The sequence below is a fragment of the Protopterus annectens genome, chromosome 16.part0 (assembly GCF_019279795.1).
Source record: "Protopterus annectens isolate FY-2018-M chromosome 16.part0, PAN1.0, whole genome shotgun sequence".
Taxonomy (NCBI): Eukaryota; Metazoa; Chordata; order Ceratodontiformes; family Protopteridae; genus Protopterus; species Protopterus annectens.
Window position 1 is genome coordinate 72,328,031 of NC_056750.1, and position 23,890 is coordinate 72,351,920.

The 23,890-nt window shown below is 43.1% G+C and overlaps 2 protein-coding genes across 2 annotated transcripts in view; one reads left to right on the forward strand and one right to left on the reverse strand.

Moving 5' to 3' along the window:
* Positions 1-9,796, reverse strand: part of LOC122790515 (extensin-1-like) — a 25,998-nt gene extending 16,202 nt beyond the window's left edge. Inside the window, exon 1 of the mRNA XM_044058065.1 lies at positions 9,791-9,796. Coding sequence (XP_043914000.1) covers positions 9,791-9,796 — 6 coding nt within the window. The remainder of the gene's footprint in view (positions 1-9,790) is intronic.
* An 8,773-nt stretch (positions 9,797-18,569) lies between these two features.
* EMC4 (ER membrane protein complex subunit 4) overlaps positions 18,570-23,890 on the forward strand; it is a 207,458-nt gene continuing 202,137 nt past the window's right edge. The window contains exons 1-2 of the mRNA XM_044058758.1: positions 18,570-18,744; positions 19,166-19,326. Of these exons, the coding sequence (XP_043914693.1) occupies positions 18,633-18,744; positions 19,166-19,326 (273 nt within the window). The 5' untranslated portion in view covers positions 18,570-18,632. The remainder of the gene's footprint in view (positions 18,745-19,165; positions 19,327-23,890) is intronic.

Below are 23,890 nucleotides of genomic sequence, written 5' to 3' on the forward strand. Positions count from 1 at the left end.
ACAAGAACACAAAAGAACCAGCCCCCACTAGCCAAGAGATAATTACACAGAGTAAATGTTTCAGTTTATACAATAGCCTAAGACAGCAAGCACTACAGATTCAAATGAAAGTTTTTAAAGAGATAAGGATTTGTGAAGATTCTGAATAGACAAAGTGCTTTATATATATTAAATTATAAAAACAGTAATCTGTAAAAATAATCAAAAGATACTTATATTTTGTAGCTCAGTTGCGGTCAAACAACTTCTCCAGCCTGCACTGTGTGCAAAGACAAAGACCAGAACAACAACTTTTTTTTTACAAGAACACAAAAGAACCAGCCCCACTAGCCAAGAGATAATTACACAGAGTAAATGTTTGAGTTTATACAATAGCCTAAGACAGCAAGCACTACAGATTCAAATGAAAGTTTTTAAAGAGATAAGGATTTGTGAAGATTCTGAATAGACAAAGTGCTTTATATATATTAAATTATAAAAACAGTAATCTGTAAAATAATCAAAAGATACTTATATTTTGTAGCTCAGTTGCGGTCAAACAACTTCTCCAGCCTGCACTGTGTGCAAAGACAAAGACCAGAACAACAACTTTTTTTTTTACAAGAACACAAAAGAACCAGCCCCCACTAGCCAAGAGATAATTACACAGAGTAAATGTTTCAGTTTATACAATAGCCTAAGACAGCAAGCACTACAGATTCAAATGAAAGTTTTTAAAGAGATAAGGATTTGTGAAGATTCTGAATAGACAAAGTGCTTTATATATATTAAATTATAAAAACAGTAATCTCTAAAAATAATCAAAAGATACTTATATTTTGTAGCTCAGTTGCGGTCAAACAACTTCTCCAGCCTGCACTGTGTGCAAAGACAAAGACCAGAACAACAACTTTTTTTTTTTTTTACAAGAACACAAAAGAACCAGCCCCCACTAGCCAAGAGATAATTACAGAGTAAATGTTTCAGTTTATACAATAGCCTAAGACAGCAAGCACTACAGATTCAAATGAAAGTTTTTTAAACAGATAAGGATTTGTGAAGATTCTGAATAGACAAAGTGCTTTATATATATTAAATTATAAAAACAGTAATCTGTAAAAATAATCAAAAGATACTTATATTTTGTAGCTCAGTTGCGGTCAAACAACTTCTCCAGCCTGCACTGTGTGCAAAGACAAAGACCAGAACAACAACTTTTTTTTTTTTTTTTTACAAGAACACAAAAGAACCAGCCCCCACTAGCCAAGAGATAATTACACACAGTAAATGTTTCAGTTTATACAATAGCCTAAGACAGCAAGCACTACAGATTCAAAATAAAGTTTTTTAAACAGATAAGGATTTGTGAAGATTCTGAATAGACAAAGTGCTTTATATATATTAAATTATAAAAACAGTAGTCTGTAAAAATAATCAAAAGATACTTATATTTTGTAGCTCAGTTGCGGTCAAACAACTTCTCCAGCCTGCACTGTGTGCATATTGGCTGTTGGTTGTAAAGGACGTCAGGACGTCCGATACAAAAGGAGGCAGCCGACATCACTTCCTCAGTCTTCCTTGCCGCGAAGCCCGAAGCAGCATTTTTTGCATGAGTGCCGGTCGTCAGTTTACCGTTTTGGTTTCCGACTACAAAGTTGAAGTTAACTACAGCTAAGTACCCCATTGGGGATCCTCTTTTCTTGCCTTAACGAATGTCAGAAGAGTTTAATAAGTGTCTCACCTGTGGAAAGCAGATTCCCCACAGAGATTTCCATTCCTATTGCATTTGTTTAGGCCTTGACCACGACGTTCCCAATTGTGATCTCTGTGCTTCCTTTAATCTACTTACTATTTGTCGTCAGGCTAAGCTTTTAGCTAAGCATTTTGGAGTTTGGCCTAAGTTTGTTGGTATGGCATCCGCTGGTCTTCAGGCTTCGGATATCCCTAAGAAGCGTAAGGATAAGGACCGTGACAGGCTTCAGAGGGTCAATTCTTCAGATGATGTTAAGTTGGTAGTCAGTCCTGCGGTAGCCAGTGAGGTGCCTTTGCAGCCCGCAGATTTTCAACCGGAGGCCTCGGTTGAGACCATTTCAGAGTCCCCCAGGTCTCCGGCTTTTATTTTGTCTTCTGACCTTCCACCTGTCACCTCTTCAGCTGGATCTGGAGCCGCTAAGCTGGCTCCGGTGTCCAAGGCTTCCGTCTGTCTTTCGGACAGCAAGCTCATATCGACAACCTCTGTCGCGTCTTCGACAGTTGCCAGGCCTCCCGTGTCCTTCAGACTTGTAGGTAAATCTTCCCGTCGTAAGCCTGTGAAAAAGCAGGCTCCAGTTTCCTCTCGTTCCCCTCAATCCCAAATGGTTAAAATGGCTAATGACCTTTTTACTCTTATTAGGGGTTCACAACCACCTCCTTCTAAAAGGGGTAGGGATGTTTCTCCTGAGGCTTTATCTTTTTCTGGTTCTGATACTTCTAGCATTTCCTGCTGATGAAGAGGAAGTTTCTCAGGATGTTCTTCGTGTTTCACTGTTGCAGCCATCACATTTGGGTTATCTGCTTGCAGTAGCCCTCATTCGGCCTGATTAACAAAGACTTGGGTCCTGCGTCGGTTGCTGTCCTTTCTTCCATGACGTCAGGTCATCAGGGGTATAAAACATGTAGCCGATGCCATTACATCAGTCTTTCCTGCTGTGCGGTGCCCGAAGCAGAAGCAGTTCGCAAGTGCCGGTTGGCCGACTCTTGAAATTTTCGTTTTCGAGTTTCAGAACCAAAGTCTTCAGCTAAAAGCTAAGTACCCCGTTAGGGAAACTTTTTCTTGTTCTAAAACGATGTCAGTAAAAGTAAATAATTGCTTAACTTGTGGAAAGCAAATACCTCATAAAGATTTTCATTCGTACTGTATTCCTTGCCTAGGCCCTGACCACGACGTACCTCACTGTCAGTTTTGTGCCTTATTTAAACCACGAACTATCCGTCGTCGGTATATTTTCTCTTCTAAATATTTTGGTGCTCAGTTCAATTATCCTGATATGTCTTTGGTAAGCCATCCGACTACCGACATTCTGAAAAAACGCAAAGATAAAGACAGAGGCAGGCTGCCTAGGTCCAACCTGCTGACAGCGCTTCTCCTAAGCCAGTCGCCAGTTCACGGATACTCAGTGAGGCGCTTTCGCAGCCCCTGATTCCCGCTTCTTCAGATTCGCAGGCCTCTACTGAGACCTATTTGGAGTCCGGTATGCCACGAGATGCTTCAACTGTGGAACCTGCGGATGTCTCTACCTTGAGGGTGTATTCAGGCCTACTGACTTGCGTATTTAACCAACGCCATTCTTCTTCAAGGCCTAAAACTCGAACCATGCCTAGAAAACTGACGCCCAGACCGCATGGTCCGGCCTCTGTGCCTAAAAAACAAACGATAAGAATGGCTGAAGACCTTATTACTTTAATCAGGGGAAGCTGAATTTGCTTATGATATTTCTGATCTGGATTCTGAATTTTCTGTTTCCTCTGATGACCAGGATTTACCCTTCTCTACCTATGAGGATTCTGATGCAGGGGACTCTATTCCCTCTGCTTCTTCCCAGAGGATTTCTCTTTTGGTGAAACCTTGCATACTCTCAGGGAGCATTTTCATTGGGAAGTCAGGATTTCTCTGATTCTAAAAAGAGGCTTAGGGATTTCTTATGCCTGCCCCAGCACAGGCCTTTAGCCATAGTTCCTGTACTAGACATTGTTGATGATGCCTTTTCAGAATCTAGCTTGGCCCCTGACTCTTTACCTCCTGCTTTCAGAAAACCTGATAGATATTACAGAGTCCCTGACTCTTACAGAGTCCCTGACTCTCACAAGTTCCTTTTTAAAAATCCTACTGCGGATCCTGAGACCATTTCACAGGGACCAAGGGCATTATACCCTCTCTGATAGAGACTCCAGGGCGCTGGATAGATGGGGTAAGAAGGTATACACTTCTGCAACTTTGGCCATCAGGGCTTTAAACTGCCAGTTTCATATGTTAAAGTATCAGCAGCATATTCTTGGTTTCATTTAAACAGAAAATGATGTTGATTCCTGATTGTGCTGAAAATAAGGATTTACTGCATTCAGCTGAACAAGTTGGAAAACAAACTTTGCAATGTGGTTTTGATTCACTAGAGGCATCTTGCAGGGCTGCTGTAACTGGGTCTGTACTTAGAAGGCATGCTTGGCTTAAGGGGCAATCCTTGCCAGATCATGTTAAAGTGAAATTACTGGATGCTCCCTTAAACCAGGACCGCCTGTTTGGCAACAAGGCAGAAGACTTTCTTAAAAAGATGGAAGAAAAAGCCAAGTCTATGCAAACTGTTAAAGATTTTTTACAAGTACAACTTCCATGGTTTAGTAGGCATTGGCCTTCCAAGAACTGGTCCTTTCCTGCCTCTTCCAGACCTTCTCAGGCCAAACCCAGATCCAGCAGAGCTCCCAGGCTTCAGTCCCAGGGTGCACACAAGACTAAGCAGTGGGGAGCTCCCACTTCCAAATCTGGTAGTAATAAAACTCCTCCCTATGGTAAACTGTCTCAATTACTTCTTTTTAAAACTGCCAAGCACTTCTCAACTGACTGCCCCTTTGGGGGGAAAGATTACTCTTCATGCAAAAAACTGGGACCTCATTACCCAGGACAAATGGGTTTTAAATATAGTGTCCCAGGGATACAGATTTCACTTCTGCACGTTACCAACACCAAGCGGGTGGCCAGATCTACCCCCCAAATCAGTGGGCAGAGGCCCAAAAACAAGTACTTTTTTTCTTAAGCATGGGGGCTATTCAGTTGGTACCAGAAGAGGAAAAGGGGCAAGGTTTCTACTAGAGACTTTTCCTGGTACCCAGAAAAGACAGTTCATGGCGTCCTATCCTAGACCTGTCTACTCTAAACACCTTTTTGGTGATTCCAAAATTCAAGATGCTGACTTTTCACCAGTTGCTCCTTATGCTAGGCAAAGATGCCTGGTTGGCAACGCTAGATTTAAAGGAAGCATACCTGCACATCCCAATCAGCGAATCTTGCAGAAGATGCCTGTGCTTCAAAGCAGGCTACACACACTATCAGTTCTTTGCACTGCCCTTTGGCTTATCTACTGCACCCAGGGTATTCACAAAGTGCCTAGCTCCAGTCATTGCATTTTGCAGGCAAAGAAATATTCAAATATACCCATACCTGAATGATTGTCTAATTCAAGCAGAAAGCCAGGGCATACTTTTGAATCATCTGACCTTTGTACACAGGGTGCTTACTTGTCTGGGGTACACCATAAACGAAAATAAATCGTATCTGGTACCCTGTCAACAAATTATATTCCTGGGATCAAGCTTGAATACAACTTCCCAGATGGCTTTCCTCACGCCAGCGAAACAAATTCAGTTGACAACCTACTTCAAAAAGGGGCCACAAAAACCCTATCTGCAAGGCAAATACCACAAGCTTTTGGGTTCATGGCCTCCTGCATTCTTCTAATTCCATATGCAAGATTGCATATAAGGAAACTACAATGGTATCTAAAAAGCCTGTGATGTCAACATTCTCAGGATCTAGCAGCAATGATTCCTATCCTACCTTGCCTACGCCTAGAGTTCCTTTGGTGGGCAGAGGCTTGCTACCAAAACAAGGGACTACCATTCACAATACCCTCTGCCCCCCAAAACCCTAACAACAGATGCATCAGACTATGCATGGGGGCACACCTGGCAGGGAAGTGCATTCAGGGCAAAGGGAACCCAAGTCAAATGCACCTGCATATCAATCAAAAAGAAATGTTAGCTGTACAGAATGCTCTGATAGACTTCAAGGACCACATTCTTCCAGGACAATTCATGGTAAAGATGGACAAACACCACTGTTCTGTGATACATAAACAAGCAGGGGGGTACACATTCTTATCCACTCTGCAGACTAGCCATGGCATTGTGGAACACAGCCCTGCACTACCAAGTGCATCTACAAGCTCAATTCCTGCCAGGAAAACTAAATACATTGGCAAACAAACTAAGCAGAAACTTCATGGACCCACACGAGTGGAAACTGGAACCAAGGATTTTCAACATGTTGACAAGCAAATGGTGGAGCCCAGATATAGATCTTTTTGCCTTCCCCCAGAACTATCAATTGGACATATTTTGCACAAGGACTCCCCACAAACAAGCTTGGAAAGTGGATGCTGTGTCCTTCAGCTGGAAAAACCTGTCAGTTTATGCCTTTCCTCCTCTGTCTCTGCTCTCCAAAGTACTACTAAAGATCAAACAAGACAAACCAAGGATGATTTTGATTGCACCAGACGGGCCACACCAACACTGGTACCCCCCTTTTGCGCAGTATGTCAGTGTTGGCCCCATGGCACCTGCCCAAGACTCCTACTCTATTGTCTCAGCAGGAGAACCAGATTTTGCACCCTCAGCTTCAAACACTGAACCTAACAGCCTGGCTAATTACTTAATCTCTCCTTTACCATCCCTCAGTTAAACCAGTGATGGATATCATTTTAGAGGCAAGGAGACCTAGTACTAGAAAATCTTGTGCTGAAAATGGAAAATATTCTGTGCCTGGAACCAATCTCAAGAGATGAGCACAGCAGTGCCCGATTTACTTCAGATTTTACAATACTTAACTGAGGTGCTTCACAAGGGCCTGTCCTTCTCCTCCATCAAAATTCACCCCTCACCATTTCAGCTCATTATAACACAGAACCTCCCCTCTTCTCTCATCCATTGCTCAAGCAGTTCCTAAGAGGGGCCAAAAATTTACAACTATCCAGGAAAGCTCCAACTCCAGCCTGGGACCTTAACTTTGTATTGGAAAAACTCACTCTTCCCCCCTTTCAAGCCAGCTGTTACTGTAGATTTAAAATTCCTTTCTTGGAAAACAGCTTTTCTTTTAGCAATCACTTCAGCAAGAAGGGTTTCTGAATTACAGGCCCTTATGGCAGTGGAGCCTTTCATCAGCTTTCATGCGGACAGGGTGTCCCTCAGGACCAATCCCTGCTTCATGCCCAAGGTGGTATCCAGTGTGGCCCTTAATCAGTCCATTCATTTGCCAAACTTCTTTCCTAATCCACAGAACAAAGGGGAAATGGATACTGCACTTATTAGATGTGCACATACATTAGATTCTACTTGGACAGGACTAAACCTCAAAGGAAATCTGAACAACTGCTGGTGGCATTTGCTGCAGGGGCAGAGGGGAAGGCTATTTCAAAGCAAACCATTTCCAAATGCATAGGCCCATTGCATTAATTTCTGCTACAAGCACCATGGAAAACATATCCCACGGGGATCAGACCCCACTCAACCAGGGCTTCATCTTCTTCTACAGCCTTTCTCAGAGGTGTCCCTACCAGGGACATCCTAAAGCTGCTCCCTGGAGTTCTGTACATACTTTCACCAAGCATTACCATCTGCCAATCTTCTCTAAATCCAGAGCTGGCTTTGCCACTGCAGTCTTGCAGGGCCTCATAGCTGGTCCTAATGCTATCTAAATTTCCTCCTCCCATCCTTAGCTTTGGGAATCTACCCAAATGTGATGACTGCAACAGTGAAATACAAAAAACATAGCACAGTTGTGTACACTTACTATATTGTGTACACTTACTATAAATGTAGCTGTTCGAGTGTATTCACTGTTGCAGTCCTGGTTACCCTCTCTCCAGCCCCCTTACTTCTTTTGACTATACCTCTACTCTCTTTTACTATGCTCAAATGCTTTTTGGTGTATTTGCTTTTTTGTTGGAGGTATAACCTTTTATATTTATAGATTTTATTGCTTCCCATTAGGGGGGCACCTGACATCTAGGGGAAGAAAAACTGATGTAATGGCCTCGGTTGCATGTTTTATACCCCCTGATGACGTGACATCATGTAAGAAGGGACAACAACTGACGCAGGACCCAAGACTTTGTTAATCAGGCTGACTGAGGGCTACTGCAAGCAGATAACCCAAATGTGATGACTGCAACAGTGAATACACTCTAACATCTACATTTATGGTAAGTGCACACACCTGTACTTTTTTCTCCTTTTGTGGATTTAGATGCGGAGGAGTTGATTCCTTCCGCTTCTCCCCTAGAGGATTTCTCTTTTGGTGATACTTTAAATACTCTCAGGGAGCATTTTAAATGGAAAGTCACAATTATCCCCAGTCTAAGAAAAGGATTAGGGAGTTTTTGGATTTGCCTCAGCATAAGCCTCTGGGTATTCCTCCAGTGTTGGAAGTGGTTGATGATGTTTTTCTGGAAAATTCCTGGACACCAAATGCGGTCCCTCCTGCTCCCAGGAAACCTGACGGGTACTATAGAGTTCCTGATTCTTGTGCGTTTCTTTTCAGGAGTCCCTTGGCTGATTCAGAGGTTATTTCTCAAGGCCCTAAAGGAGTTAAGGCCACTGTTACCAAAAATCCTGTTCCATCTGACAGGGAATCTAGGAACCTAGATAAGTGGGGTAAAAAAGTTTATACCTCTGCCATTCTTGCTATTAGGTCTACTAATTGTCTTTTTTATATGCTTAAGTACCAGCAGCACACCTTGGAGGCTATTAAGTCTAGGATTGCAAGTGTGCCTCTTTTGGCAGAGAGTAAGGATTTGCAGGATTTGCTGAATTCTGCCAGTCTTGTCAATAAACATTCATTACATTGTGGTTTTGACATTCTAGAAGCCTCCTGCAGGGCTACAACTACTGGATCGGTTATTAGAAGGCACGCTTGGCTTGGGGAACAGCCCCTTCCAGAGCCTGTCAAGGCTAAGCTTTTAGATGTACCTTTACATAAGGACAGTCTTTTTGTCAGCAAAGCAGAAGAAGCGCTTAAGAAGATTGAGGATAAGGCCAAGTCTATGCAAACTGTTAGACTTTCTACAAGTTCAGCCTCCTCGCTTTAGCAGGAATTACCCTTCTAAGAGATGGATGTTTCCTGATACCAGCAGACAGAACCATTCTAGTACTAGAGATTACAAATCTTCTAGGGGGCAGATGGCTACCCCTCAAAGGTCTAAGCTTTGGCATGCTTCCACTTCCAAGATGGGAAGTTGTAAGCCTATATCTCAGTCCAAACCTTCTCAATGACTCTGTCCAACTTCTGCCTGTTCTTGCTTGCCCAGGGAGTCCTTTAGGGGGAAGGTTGGCGCAAATGTCTGGGCCACCATCACGGACGACAAATGGGTACTCAGAACTGTATCCCTAGGGCACAGGTTTTCTTTCCACACCTTTCCAGTACCCAAGGGATTCCCGGACACTCCTCCAAACCAAAGGGCAAAAGTAGAAAAGCAAATTTTGATGTCCTTCAAGAATGCAACTGCAGTCATAACATATGGGTTGTCCTGCCTCAGGCAGCCCTCGGTCGGCCGGATTTCAAAGTCTGGGTCCGACGTCGGCTGATGTCGCATTTCTCTCCGACGTCAGAGCGGCAGGAGTACATAAGCATCAGCCGACGTCATCTTCTCCAGTCTTTCTTGCTGCGCGGTGCCCGAAGCAAAAGCAGTTCGCAGGTGCCGGTCGGTCAGCTCCTGTATTCTTCGATCCGAAGTCATCAAAAAAGCTAAGTACCCCGTTGGGGACTTTTTCTTGCCTCAGCCGATGTCAGAAATTACTGAAAAAGTTAATAATTGTTTGTCTTGTGGTAAACAAATACCTCATAAGGATTTCCATTCTTACTGCCTTCCTTGCCTTGGCCCAGACCACGACGTCTCGGCCTGTGCCGCCTGTGCTCGCTTCAATAAGCGCACTCTCAGGCACCGGGTGGAGTTCGCTGAAGACTTTTTCGGCGAAAAATTCGATTACAAGATGCCGTCGGAATTACCGACATCGCAGACTCCTAAAAAACGTAAAGTCCAGGACCGCCATCCTCGGTCCGCGTCTTCCACCGACACCACGCCAAAACCTACCGCGAGTGCCCCAGTTCCCTCTGAGGCGGTTATTTCACCGCTCCGAACCGAAGACACCGCATTACCAATACCTCCGATACCGGAGACCACACCGACGCCAGTTATTGATTTTCCTCTGGATACTGTAACCGAGGAAATGCCCGAGACCATTGCTGTGGATAAGGTCACTCCTGCACGTGGAGCTGCTAGGCCTCCCATGTCCATGTCTATCAAGGCCTACACACGTGCTAAGGCAGCCAGCAAGACTAAACACCTTACTGCTAAAGCCTTACCTCAGCCTACTCCTGAGACACAAATCATGACTATGGCAGCAGACTTAATCTCCATGATCAGAGGTACCCAGGCCCATCCTGAGAGAGGATCCCAGCCTCTTCCTGATAAGAGGCCCAGGGTTGAGCCCACTGACCCTCTCCCTTCACATGAAGATTCTGAGGCCTCTAGCCACTCCGATAGCCAGGAAGAGCCTTTCCAGACCTACGAGGACTCAGATGCAGAGGACTCCATCCCCTCGGCCTCCCCTCCTGAGGATATTTCTTTTGGGGAAGTTCTGCATTCCATGAGGGAACATTTTAAGTGACAAGGCCAGGAATTTTCTGATTCCAGAAAGCGCCTTCGTACCTTCCTTAAAAAGCCCCAGCACAGGCCCTTAGCTATACCTCCTGTGCTTGATGTTCTGGATGATCTATACTCTGACTCCAGTGTTACCCCTGATACTCTCCCTCCTGCTCCTGCCAAGCCGGACAGATACTATAGAGTCCCTGAAACACATTCTCATTTCTTTAGGGCCCATGCTGTTGATTTAGAAACTTTTTCACAAGGGCCGAAAGGGGTTTCAGCATCCACCTCCAAAAATCCTTTGCCTTCCAACAGGGAAGCTAGGTCATTAGAGAGATGGGGGAAGAAGGTTTACACCTCCACTACTTTATCTATGAGAGCTCTCAATTGTCTCTTTCATATGTTTCAATATCAGGATTTCCTGTTAGATGATTTACAGAAAACTTTGGCCTCTCCTGATCCTTTAGATAGGAAGTCTTTGCAGGAGGCTGTACACAACTCTCAGCAAGTTAGCAATCACTTCCTTCAGTGTGGATATGATGCATTGGAAGCTTCATGTAGGGCAGCTATGACAGGGGCGGTCATTCATAGACATGCATGGTTAAAAGAACAACCTCTACCAGATCATGTTAAGGCAAAACTTCTTGATGCACCCTTGGAAAAGAACAAGCTTTTTGGTGCTAATGTTAAAGATGTATTAAAGACCATTGAGGAAAAAGCCAAGTCAGTTCAGACAGTCAAAGATTTCCTCCAGGTTCAGCCACCCAGATTCAGCAGGAATTGGCCTTCAAAAAACTGGTCCTTTCCTAATACTGAAAGATTTCAAAGGGGCAAAAGCAGGCGTGGCCGAGGAAGAGGACAATACAGAGGTTCCTACAGGGGACAACAATGGCAACCAGCAAATCAAAGAAGTGACACAGGGGCTTCTCCTGCCCCACAGGGACAATCCCAATGACTTTCCTCTACTTCCGCTAACCAAAGAGCAAACAGAAGCTCCCTTGGGCGGAAAATTATCTCTGTTTTCAGACAATTGGCACAGATTGACAAAGGACAAATGGATTTTGGACATTATAGACCAAGGCTACAGGTTCCACTTTCATACCTTACCAAGGAAACAAGGCATGCCAAACCTACCGCAAAATCAGAGGGCAGAAGCTTTCAAGCAAATTTCTCTGCTTGCTCAGATCAATGCAATAGAAAAAGTTCCACAACAAGAACAAGGCCAGGGGTTTTACTCAAGACTGTTCCTTGTTCCAAGAAAAGAAACACAATGGAGACCAATACTGGATTTGTTCGCATTAAACTCTTTTCTCATAGTACCAAAGTTCAAAATGCTGACCTTACAGCAGCTTCTTCCCATGCTGGGCAAGGAGTCTTGGCTGGTGACTCTAGATCTCAAGGAGGCATACCTGCATGTCCCAATCAGACACAGTTGCAGAAGATACCTCAGATTTCTTGCAGGATCAGAGCATTATCAATTCTCAGCATTGCCCTTTGGCTTATCTACTGCGCCCAGAGTATTCACGAAATGCCTGGCATCAGTAATTGCTCATTGCAGGCTTCAGGGAATTCAAATTTACCCTTACCTGGACGACTGCCTGTTACAAGCGGACAACAAAAACAAACTAACAGAAGACTTGAAAAGAGTCATTTATCTACTGCAAGCCCTGGGATACACAGTCAATATAAAAAAGTCAAGACTGATACCATCCCAAAGGATAACTTTTTTGGGTGCAGAACTGGACACATCAAGACAAATGGCATTCCTAACCGTAGAAAAACAGGAGCAACTCCCTCTCTACTTCTTGGCATTGATGAAGCAGTACCAGCTAACAGCAAGAAAAGTCCTGCAAGCTTTGGGTTACATGGCATCCTGCATAATATTGGTTCCACATGCCAGACTGCATATGAGAAAGTTACAGTGGTACCTAAGGAATTTATGGTCTCAGCACAAGCACAGCCTAGAAACCCAAATTCCAATAATCCCATGCCTGAAACAAGAATTCCAATGGTGGGCTCAGGCTTGTCAATCAAACAAAGGACTGCCCTTCCACAGCACTCAACCAAGCCAGACAATCACAACGGACGCCTCAGACCTCGGTTGGGGGGCGGACATGCTGGACAAGTGCATACAAGGCTTATGGACTCAAGACCAGCTGCACCTACACATAAATCAAAGGAAATGCTGGCAGTAAAACTGGCAATTCAGACATTCAGACCATTTCTTCAACAAGGCCCACTGTTGATAAGGACAGACAACACCACAGTTATGTGGTACATCAACAAGCAGGGAGGCACACATTCGTACCCTCTATGCCGGATGGCAATGGACCTCTGAATGTGGCCCTGAGCTTCAACATCCAGTTACAAGCAATTTTTGTGCCAGGAAAAGAAAACATTCTAGCAGACATACTAAGCAGAACTGCCACGGATGCCCACGAATGGATGCTGCATCCGGACATCTTCAAAACCATTGCAAGACAGTGGGGGCTACCAGAAATAGACTTATTTGCATCCCCACGCAATCACCAACTGCAGAAATTCTGCACAAGGACGTACCACCCACTTGCTTGGAAAGTGGACTCCCTATCTTTCAGTTGGAAAAACCCGACAGCATATGCATTCCCACCACTTCCTTTGATGCACAAGGTGCTATTGAAAATCAAAGAGGACCGTCCAAGGATCATTCTGATAGCTCCAGACTAGCCAAGGCAGCATTGGTACCCATTACTGAGGAGCATGTCTCGGGAACAAATATGGACTCTACCTCTAGTTCCCTTACAGTTAACACAGAACAACTACAACACCCTGCATCCAAACCTGAAAACACTGCAGCTGACTGCCTGGAACATTGCATAAGATCAAATAACCCAAATTTATCCCAAAGGGTTAAAGACATTATCTTGGAGGCTCGCAGACCCTCAACAAGAAAATATTATTCAGCAAAATGGAAAAGATATCTCATTTGGAGTACTGCAAAAGGAGAGAAGGTGTCACTGGTAAACATAGCTAACATCCTGGAATACTTGGCAGAGCTCTTCCACAACGGCCTATCCTATTCTTCCATTAAGATTCATGCATCAGCTATCTCAGCAGAATACAACTTGGATCCTCCACTCTTCTCACATCCTCTGCTCAGGCAGTTTCTGAGAGGAATTAAAAATGTAAAACCACCTAGGAAGCCACCATTGCCAGCATGGGACTTGAACTTCGTGTTAGAAAAGTTGACACTCCCTCCTTTCGAGCCAGCAGCAACAGCAGAATTACAGTACTTATCATGGAAAACTGCTTTCCTGCTTGCAATCACTTCAGCAAGAAGGGTATCTGAGCTACAGGCATTAATGGCAGTACAACCCTTCCTGATCTTCCATCAAGATAGAGTATCCATGAGAACTAATCCTACTTTTATGCCAAAGGTGGTCTCCAGAGTATCTTTAAATCAAGCTATCCACCTACCTACATTCTTCCCCAACCCACAGAACAGGGAGAAAGACTGTTGCATACCTTGGATGTACATAGGCAATTACGTTACTACCTGGACAGGACCAAGAGCAATAGAAAGACTGACCAGCTACTGGTAGCATATGCGACAGGAATGGAAGGAAAAGCAATTTCAAAACAGACAATCTCTAAATGGATAGGAAATTGCATTAGATTTTGTTACTCCTACCATGGGAAGAAAACTCCAGAAAACATCAAGCCTCACTCTACAAGGGCTACAGCCACTACCACAGCTTTCTTACGAGGAGTGGCTACCAAAGACATTTTAGAGGCTGCTACTTGGAGCTCCGTGCATACATTTGCCAAGCATTATAATTTACCTTTATACTCCAGATCCCGAGCAGGTTTTGCCACTGCTGTTTTGCAAGGGATCTTATCTACACCATAAACTAATTTCTCCTCCTCCCCCAGTTGGGCTATGGTATTCTACCCATTTGTAAGGACTGCAGATGCATCCTTGAAGGACATAGTACAGTTTTGTACCTACCATAAATGTAGATGTCCGATAGGAATGCATCTGCAGTCAGGATTACCCACCCTCCTTCCCCTCTGTGGTACTCCTAGGGTATTTGCCCATCTTGTAGCTAGCTGGGGGAATCTATTATGGTGTATTTGTTTGTATATATGTACATACATGCTTATTTTTTGTTTGCTCTCTACTATTTGGAACTATTTGCATTTATCCAAATTTAGCCTTCTTAGAGGGCTACTGGCATCTGGGGCAAGAAACACTGAGGAAAATGGCGTCGGCTGATGCCTTTATACCCGAATAACTGCCGCAATGACGTCGGGTGGAGTGCGACACCAGCCGAGGCCAGACCCAGACTTTGGAATCCGGCCGACCGAAGGGCTGCCTGACGACAGGACAACCCATTTGTAAGGACTGCAGATGCATTCCTATCGGACATCTACATTTATGGTAGGTACAAAACTGTACTTTCTTCAGTGCCCCCACAAGAGCATTACTTACCATGGCCAGGGGCATCTTATTACAGGTATGCAGCCAGTTAGGGATTAAATTACATAATAAAATCAAGTCTGCAACCAGTTCAGACATTAGAATTCATAGGTTGCCACTTCGATATTGTCAGGTAAATTGCCAGGCTCCCGAGCTCCAGAGTGACCAGCCTTTGGTAGGCACTATTGGTACATGCACTTTTGAAGCCTCCAACTCGTATGATCTTGAAATTCCTAGTTCACATGGTAGCTTCAATAGGGTTGGCCCCTCTAGAGGTGCACTATATGAGGGCTCTGAAATGGACCCTGATAGAACAATGGTCATTCTTGACCCATCCATTGGACTTTCTGGTAAAACTGAAAAAATGTCACAATCTGATTTGATAGTGGTTACAGTCTCCCTTATTGACCAACAGGAGACTTGACATGGGGGGCTTTTGAAAGGAGTACGGTTCACCGGTCCTGGTGTTCTGTGAAACAAACATCCACATCAGTGTTCTGGAGATGAGGGTTATCCACCTGGCATTGCAGGCCTTTCAGGACGTCCTCCCCAACAGTATGATTTCAGTACATAGGGACAGTTTGTCTGTCCGTTGTCTGGTAAAGACAAGCAAAGGGGAACACATTCTTTTCTGTTTTGTCAGGAGGCCGTGAGGGTTTGGAAATGGGCAATCTATCTCAACGGTTTTTGGTTTCAACCCACATCCCAAGGTCGTCCAGCATTGTCAGCTTGAGCAGGAACATTCTGCTTCATGAGTAGTGTCTCGGATCTTCCAACACTGGGGCACTCTCTGCTGCAACCCGTTTCCCTCCCATCCAACACCAAGTGCAGCAGATATTACACCTTAGACTCCCTTCATGGGTAGTCACCAGAGATGCTGTGCTATATGTTTGGCCCCTAGGACTCCTGTATGCTTATCCCCCCAGTTCCTCTGTCAAATTTCTCCAGAAAGGAGCCTGTTGCAGAGCGATGGTTATCCTCATAACCCTTTCTGGCCTTGCTAGGTGTGCTTCCCCTTCTTGTGGCATCTTCTGTGGTACACCCCCCCCCCATTCTGGATCTCGTATTTCATCCAGTGGGTATAGATCCTTCCAATCTGCAGTCTCTCATGCTAACCACATTGTTTCTCCAGTTCACTTGATGGCCAAGAATCTCAAGCTGTCTGATAGCATCATACATATCTACTAGTAAGGTGTATTCCAGTAAATGGAGATATTTTTACGGTGTGGGCAGACTGTTGGAGTTAATCGCTTTTCCACATCTTTAGAGTCTTTTTTTTTTTTTTATTCAGGCTGTAGTTTTTATATGATTAAGGTGCATTTGGCAACTGTTTTTTTAAGTTTTATGTTGGTAGGTACAATGTCCCCTTGACAGCTGTCAAGATTTCAAAGGCTTTTCTCAAAGGTACCTTTTTGTTGCATCTTGCCATTTAGGATCCAGTCCCTCCATGGGATTTACCTCTTTGTATTGCAAGTCCTTGCAGGCCCTCCTTTTGAACCTTCTGCTACCTCAAACTTGAGGTCATCTTGAAGGCCTTGTTTTTTTCTGCCTGTTACCTCAGCTCGAAGGGTTTCAGAGTTACAAACTCTTGATTCCTCTTCTCCCTGTCTGGTGTCCCATAATGATAGGGTTTCTCCCTATCTGGTGTCCCATAATGATAGGGTTTCTCCCTATCTGGTGTCCCATAATGATAGGGTTTCTCCCTATCTGGTGTCCCATAATGATAGGGTTTCTCCCTATCTGGTGTCCCATAATGATAGGGTTTCTCCCTATCTGGTGTCCCATAATGATAGGGTTTCTCCTATCTGGTGTCCCATAATGATAGGGTTTCTCCCTATCTGGTGTCCCATAATGATAGGGTTTCTCCCTATCTGGTGTCCCATAATGATAGGGTTTCTCCCTATCTGGTGTCCCATAATGATAGGGTTTCTCCCTATCTGGTGTCCCATAATGATAGGTTTTCTCCCTATCTGGTGTCCCATAATGATACTGTTTTCTCCCTATCTGGTGTCCCATAATGATAGGGTTTCTCTCCATACAAGTCCCCCCTTTTCTTCACAAGGTGGCTTTGGAGAGTAATCTCAGTTGCTCCATTCACCTTCCTGTGTTTTTTCAATTTTTTGAACAAGGGTGAGTGCTGTCTGCATTGTTTGGATTTGCTTAAACGATTGAGATTTTATCTGGACAGGACCAAGACCTTTAGAAAATCCAGTCAGTCATTTGTTTCCTTTTTGAAATCTAGATTGAGCATACCTGTGTCGGAAATGACTTTATCCAAGTGGCTGTCGGACTGTATTTCTTTCACTTGTGCTGTAAGAGGCAAGACTCTACCTGGCAAACCTAAGGGTCATCCTGCTAGAGCTATGGCTACTTCGATTACTATATTTTCCAGAATATCCTTTGATGTGGTTTGTGCAGCAGCATCTAGGGTGGGCCGTCATACCTTTGTGTCTCATTACAAGCTGGATATTCATTCCAGGGCTTCCTTTGGCTCCACTGTATTGTGGAATATCCTTCCTTAGTTTCTCCTGAGGATTTTCACATGGCTGGGAACCCTATTCAACAGGTTGAAGCTAGACAAAGAAGGCAACATCTTATGTGAAAGTTACATACTTAACATAACGATAGGTCCAAGATATATATCTCAGTCTGGGTCACCCTTCTTAGCTGAGATGACTGAGTGAGGGAGGTTGCCTTCTACTTTGCCCTCCTCGTTTTTGAGAGTATTGTAGATTAAAGCTTGTTTTAGTTGGGGCAAACTTGATTTGAGGGGTCAGTTGAGGAGCAGGGTATTGTGGCTAAGGGAGGCGAAGACCAACAGATTTAAGTTTGAAGGTTTTGGCCAATGTCAGATCAGATGACCCACAGGTTGAAACATATGGAGACTGATTGCACACATGTATCATTATGGTAAGTACATAACTTTCATTTTTTGCAAGGGGCAATCCTCCCTGTACCCTACACTCCCTGCTAATTGTATATTGTAATTCCAGGATTGCACAATTCTCATGAATGGACAGATTCCCTAATCTGGAAAGTATCCGATTTGCTACTTTTTCTTGACAGGTGTTTACCATCTGTTTAGTTGGCCTAATTGTGTCAACTAAATAGATGCTGACCAAAGCACATTTTGACAAAAATAGTGATTTTTCCATATATATTTATTTACACACACGCACACACACTGGAATACTGGGGGCCTGTCAAAGGTCATGTGGCAAAAGCACAATTTTCTTACTCTACTTTTGTCCTTGAGGGCTTTACATTGAGCAGTGGGCACTAAGTGCCTCTCATCTGGTCATAGTAAGTTATCTGTGTGAAACTGATTTTCATAGCTAAAAGATGAGCCCTGCTTGTCAAGGGTATCCACACTAGCTATACACGTTCTTCCTGAAGAGTGGATGACCATGTTCTAGTAGTTTCCTTGAAAAACTGTTTATAGTGTGGTAGTGATTTTTCATACTTGTTAGTGTGAGTTGCTCACACATTTGTACTACTAAAGTAAATGTCGGTTAGACTAAGTAATTGTTGCTTAACACCTGTATAACTTGTTCTTTGATTCTAATATTGTTTAACCTAAAGTGAGAGGTATGCGGGCTGTAGCCACAACTTGGTCTGCATATGTGTGTCTAAGTGTTATAAATACTATTCTTTATATGTCAATGCCACTAATTTGTTTTAATGCTTCTCTTTCTCTACAGCGCTGTTGGGAGATTGCCATTGCACCCCTTAAGCAGATCCCTATGAATTTGTTCATAATGTACATGGCGGGTAACACCATCTCCATCTTCCCTATCATGATGGTTTGTATGATGGCATGGCGGCCCATCCAGGCACTCATTTCCATGTCTGCCAGTAAGTCAAGTTGACATTTGCCGTTCTGCTTTGTTTTTCAGTGTTTGTGAAAAGGATTCTAATGGAACTGTACTGGGTCTGGGTTCCTTGGCAGGCCTTATTATATGGTCTTAAAGGGCTAAAAACTCAAGCTGGAGATCTAGGGCTGTGGATGGTCTTTGCTGACAGTTAATGGCTACATTTGGCATATGAACAAGCTACTACTGAATTTTCATAGTCTCTTTTTGTAGTGTGATGCTTCCTTAGATGACCTTGATACTATCAGTTGTGCTGGTTCTTGATTGCTGCATGTGGGCTTTTTGTCCGAATCAGTAAGTGAAGTTTTGAGATGGATTTATGATCTGTTGTCTCTAAGTATTGGACCTCTGAGGTTAAATGTTGATTTGTTCCTTTGGTCTCCTTGTGTTCTGTGTTATCACAGCTTCTAAATTATTGGAGAACTCAAGCCAGAAGTTCTTGCAAGGACTGCTGTATCTCATCGGAAACTTACTGGGCTTGGCTTTGGCTGTGTACAAGTGTCAGTCAATGGGACTGCTGCCAACTCATGCATCTGATTGGCTGGCCTTCATTGAACCTCCAGAGGTAAGTCACAAGTACATGTTTTGTTTCTTACAATGAAAAGAAATATTCTTGGCTTTGTTTGGTCCGAAAGTTAAAGGAATGTTGTTAAAGAGCAAGCAAGAGGGCATATTTTACTGTTGGAGTCCCTTTTGAAACTCTTCAGAGATCCTTTTCAGGGCGTTAGAAGGGTAACAAAGGTGTCTGGTTTAGAAAAATCACAGTGTGTCTCATTTGCTTGTACTTTGGATGTGAGTGTGGGGCTCTTTAACAGACACCACTGTAGTGGCAGAGGAACGGAATGCAAAATCAGGTGTTTAGGAGACCTTTCTCCAGAAAGCCACCATAATGCTCCTGAGGGATTGCTGGATTGGTCTAATCTGGTGGCAGTCAGGGTCGACTGTTTCTTCACCTAAGTGTTTGGTTGACCATCACACAAAACAACTGAATGAAGAGAGTCCTATCCAGAGTACATGTCATCCCCTTTTTGTCTGTCTCATGATAATCCTCTGCATCTTCATAGTAGTGTTCTGGAGATGATGGTGGTCCTCTGTGTTGCAGGCTGTACGGGGCTTCCTTCTTTCCCCTGGGTGTAATTTCTATCCAAAAAGGCAATACTTTGGTAGTGTAGCATATGAAAAAGCAAGGAAGAAATTGATCATAACTTCTCTGACAATGGACCATAAGTGTGTGGCAATGGGCAAGATCTTCGCAACACTTTCTGATGGTATGTCAAATTCCTGTTTGGTCAAAAACATTCTAGCTAACAGACATAAATGATGTATGTTGATGCCACAGGAATGGCCTCTGAACCCAACAGTAGCAAGAATGATTTCCATCTACTATGACCAGCTTGCTGTGATTTTTGCCCCTTAACAATACAAAATGAAACCGCTTCTTTGGCATAATCCCTGTACCGAGACAGGCACCCAGGGATGCTATGGTTCATCCTTTGCTACCTGATCTGCCTTTCCCCTTCTTTCCCTCATGACAAAATCTGTGCAGAAAGCATCTGTGTGCAAGGCCTCAGGCATCCTCATAGCCCGCATTTCTTGCAAGCAGATTTATCTCAAGCAGCCGTCTGGTTGTTTGGATCCCAAACTCGATCTTTTGTTGTCACACCTACCCATACATTACTGTACTAGAGGTGGCCCCATAATTTCTCTATTCTCAGTGCAGGGGTCCACATTCATTCAGCCTGTCGGAAGCGCTTCACCTGAAAATTATGCAGGAGTAAATGAGAGATGTATCTTCTCTCTGAGTGATGCGAGGAGCAGGTCCCTTTGAACAATTTGTCACAGTTGCTGATCACTTTCTCTAACTCTGGTTCGAGTTACTCAGGCATTAGTTTATCTGACTGTTAATCTCCAGCTTTTCTCCAAGGGTTCAACTTGCCTTCATAAGCCTCTGGAAAGCTTTGCAAAGCCTTCTTAAGAGGAATCTTTCTTCTTAGAACCCCGATCAAAGATCCATTCCACAATCGGATCTAAAACTTGTCCCACAGAAACCTTATAAAACCCATCTTTGAGCCCACTTCCTCATGCACATTAAGCAACTTATGGAAGACATTACTGCTAGTGGCTTTTGCTTCAGCAAAGAGCATTTCCAAACTCCACAGTCCCACAAGCCCATTATGTAGTTTTTCGTGAGGACAGAGTTTCTCTGAGATTTAACCCCTGCTTCATATGAAATGAAGCGTTCAAATCTGCCTTGCCCCAAACAATTCATTTACCTACATTTGTCCCTTACAATTCTAATGAAGGATAGTATATTCTCTACACTTGCCGATTCCATATATTCCTGAAAGAGACCAAACCTTTTTTCTAATGATTAGCAACTCTGTCTCATTTTCTTCAACAAAAGTAGGAGCCAAGGTTTCCAAAGTAACACTTTATAGATGGCTGCCAGAGTTCATTTTATACATGTATTCTGTCTGTGGTAAACATCTTGATTCAAAACCAGATGTGCTGTCTTCAAGATCAGTTATATTTCCATGGCCTTTTTCAGAATCTCATGCATAAATTACATTTGTGCCTCAACAGTATGGTCAGCAGTGCATAACTTTGTCAAGCTGGACATAATGTCCAGATCCATGGCATCCTTTGGATCTGCAGTGTTTTTGGGTAATATAAATGGGAAACAAAATAACTAGAGATGTCCAGTAATTTGAGACAGACTGAGAAAATGATGATCTACAGAAGTAACAGTAACATTGAATCTTTACTGCCTCTCACCACCCAGCCTGAGCAATTCTCCAGCCATCCCCCTTCCAAACTGTCACTTTGTTGTGTGGATGGACCCAAGTCTGAATCCTTTCTCTAGTCCTCTGTTAGTACATGGAAGATGATATGAAGAGCAGTAAACATGAACTGCACAGTGAAAGTGCTGAAGAAGCTCTGTGCAGGAAATATTGCCAGCTCATATCCGTTGCATACGTTGAGGTGGACGAAGAGGGACAGTAAGGAGGATGCAGCATTATGGCAGTACATAATTTATAATTTATTTTAATAATATATATGAGGTTACCAAATTGTATTATGTTACATTACATTGAAGTAAGATTGTTTAATTAACAGTTGTATATATACAGTATACCCAATGGTAGTTAGTGGGAACGGAGAGAAAAGAAGGAACAACAGAGGAAGAGAAGGCCTGATATTCATGGTCGATTAGGAAACAACGGTTGGATGGAGTTGAGTTAGGAAATGAAGGTCGGAGTAGAAATAGAAGAGAAAGGTAAAAGAATCGTACAGTATATAGTTAATAGTCAGTCAATGTGTTTGTAGAGGGGCTAACTGAGATGAAGTGATACTGATCTGGTTTTCCTATGCACTGGTTAATGAAGCATTTGCATTTGGCTTTGTCAAAAAAGGAATTTTTGGAGTTTGTCTTAATTTTGTGGAATGGTGAGTGATTTGTATGTTTATGGGGCCATTACTGAAAAGCTGTAGTTTGTATTGTGCATTTATTTATTTATTTATTTATTTTGGTATTTAATTATAAGAGGTGGTTCTTTTTGCCAGCCAACTAGCAAATAAGTTGAAAGTTTTTTTTTTGTTGTTGGTTAATCAGTAGCACAAACCTATTGTTCTCTTAGTAGCCATTTTGCCTTTGCCTGGACACCGAGGGTATGTCTTTGGGGGTGGGGGTGGGGCTGGAGTGATGAATCTACCAATGTTGACTGTGGCTATAGCAAAATTTTTTTTTGAGGCATTGGGTATGATGGGAACCTCTTTTTCCAGTAGCTGTTCTACTCTCTGGCGAGAGAAAGTGTGATTTTTTTTTTTAGTCCAGAGTAAAAGTGTGATTTCTGGATTTAGTTGCATTAATATAGTAGAGGGAGGTCCCAGATATTATAACACGCCATCATTTTTGTCTCCTTGTAGTTTTAGAAGTGTGTTCCAGTCTTGAAATAAAGACACTTTTGTTTGGTTCCAAAAATCTTAGACATTTTCTTTGCATTTGTCAAATGTGGATTGTTTGCACCATTGATAGTAAGTTGAATGAGTTCATTCCTTAGCTAGAGCAAGAGGTACTGATCATGTACACGACCGTATCCTCTGATTATTGGATAATTGGCATTTGAGGTTGATGTACATAGAAGATTGTTGATTTGTAGGGAGAATAGCAGAGGAGTAATACTGATTCTTAATGGGACAACTCCTGGAGAAGTGAGAAAGGGGAAGATTTTACTATCTTGACATTAAAGCTTCTATTACTCAGGTTGTTTTGATCCATGAGAGGATGTCTGAACTTATTCCTCATCGGACTAGTGAGTTAAGTAGCATTTCATGGTCCCCTATATTAAAAGCCATGTGAGGGTAATACCTTAGCTGTTAGCAGGCCTTTATCCGAACACAATGTAAGGAATTCAAACAGCTAAAGTTATGAGTAAATGCAACGTACACAACTGTCCTTTCCTAATAATGCCCAGTACCTAGACGTCCGGTACATGACAAAGAGGCTGTTTATAGAGTTTAAAACCTTTGTTAATTGGAGTGTGCCTGTGGGAGAATATTTGGTTGGGATTATGGTAGGTGTCCAGCCCATAGCCTTTTGGAGGCTCAACTTCTGTCTGGACAAGGGGACAACCAGGTTGGACTGGTAAACAATTGGGGGGGGTTAAATAAAACAAAACTCTAGCAGTGGTATTAAAAACATCATTGTAGAAAGGAAAGTAGCAGTAACTCGAGTTTAAAAAGATAAATGAAGAGAATATGGGTAATAAAGTGCTACAAAGTTGAAATGAGAAGTAAGTGGAACAGCAGCAAGCACTGCAAAAGGCCCATAGCTAGCATATATCCATTGTATACAGTTAGCCACATCACTAAAATCTATGCATTATATGCATTATATACAGTTAGCCACATCACTAACATCTATGCATTATATACAGTCAGCCACATCACTAACATCTATGCATTATATACAGTCAGCCACATCACTAACATCTATGCATTATGTACAGTCAGCCACATCACTAACATCTATGCATTATGTACAGTCAGCCACATCACTAACATCTGTGCATTATGTACGGTCAGCCACATCACTAACATCTGTGCATTATGTACGGTCAGCCACATCA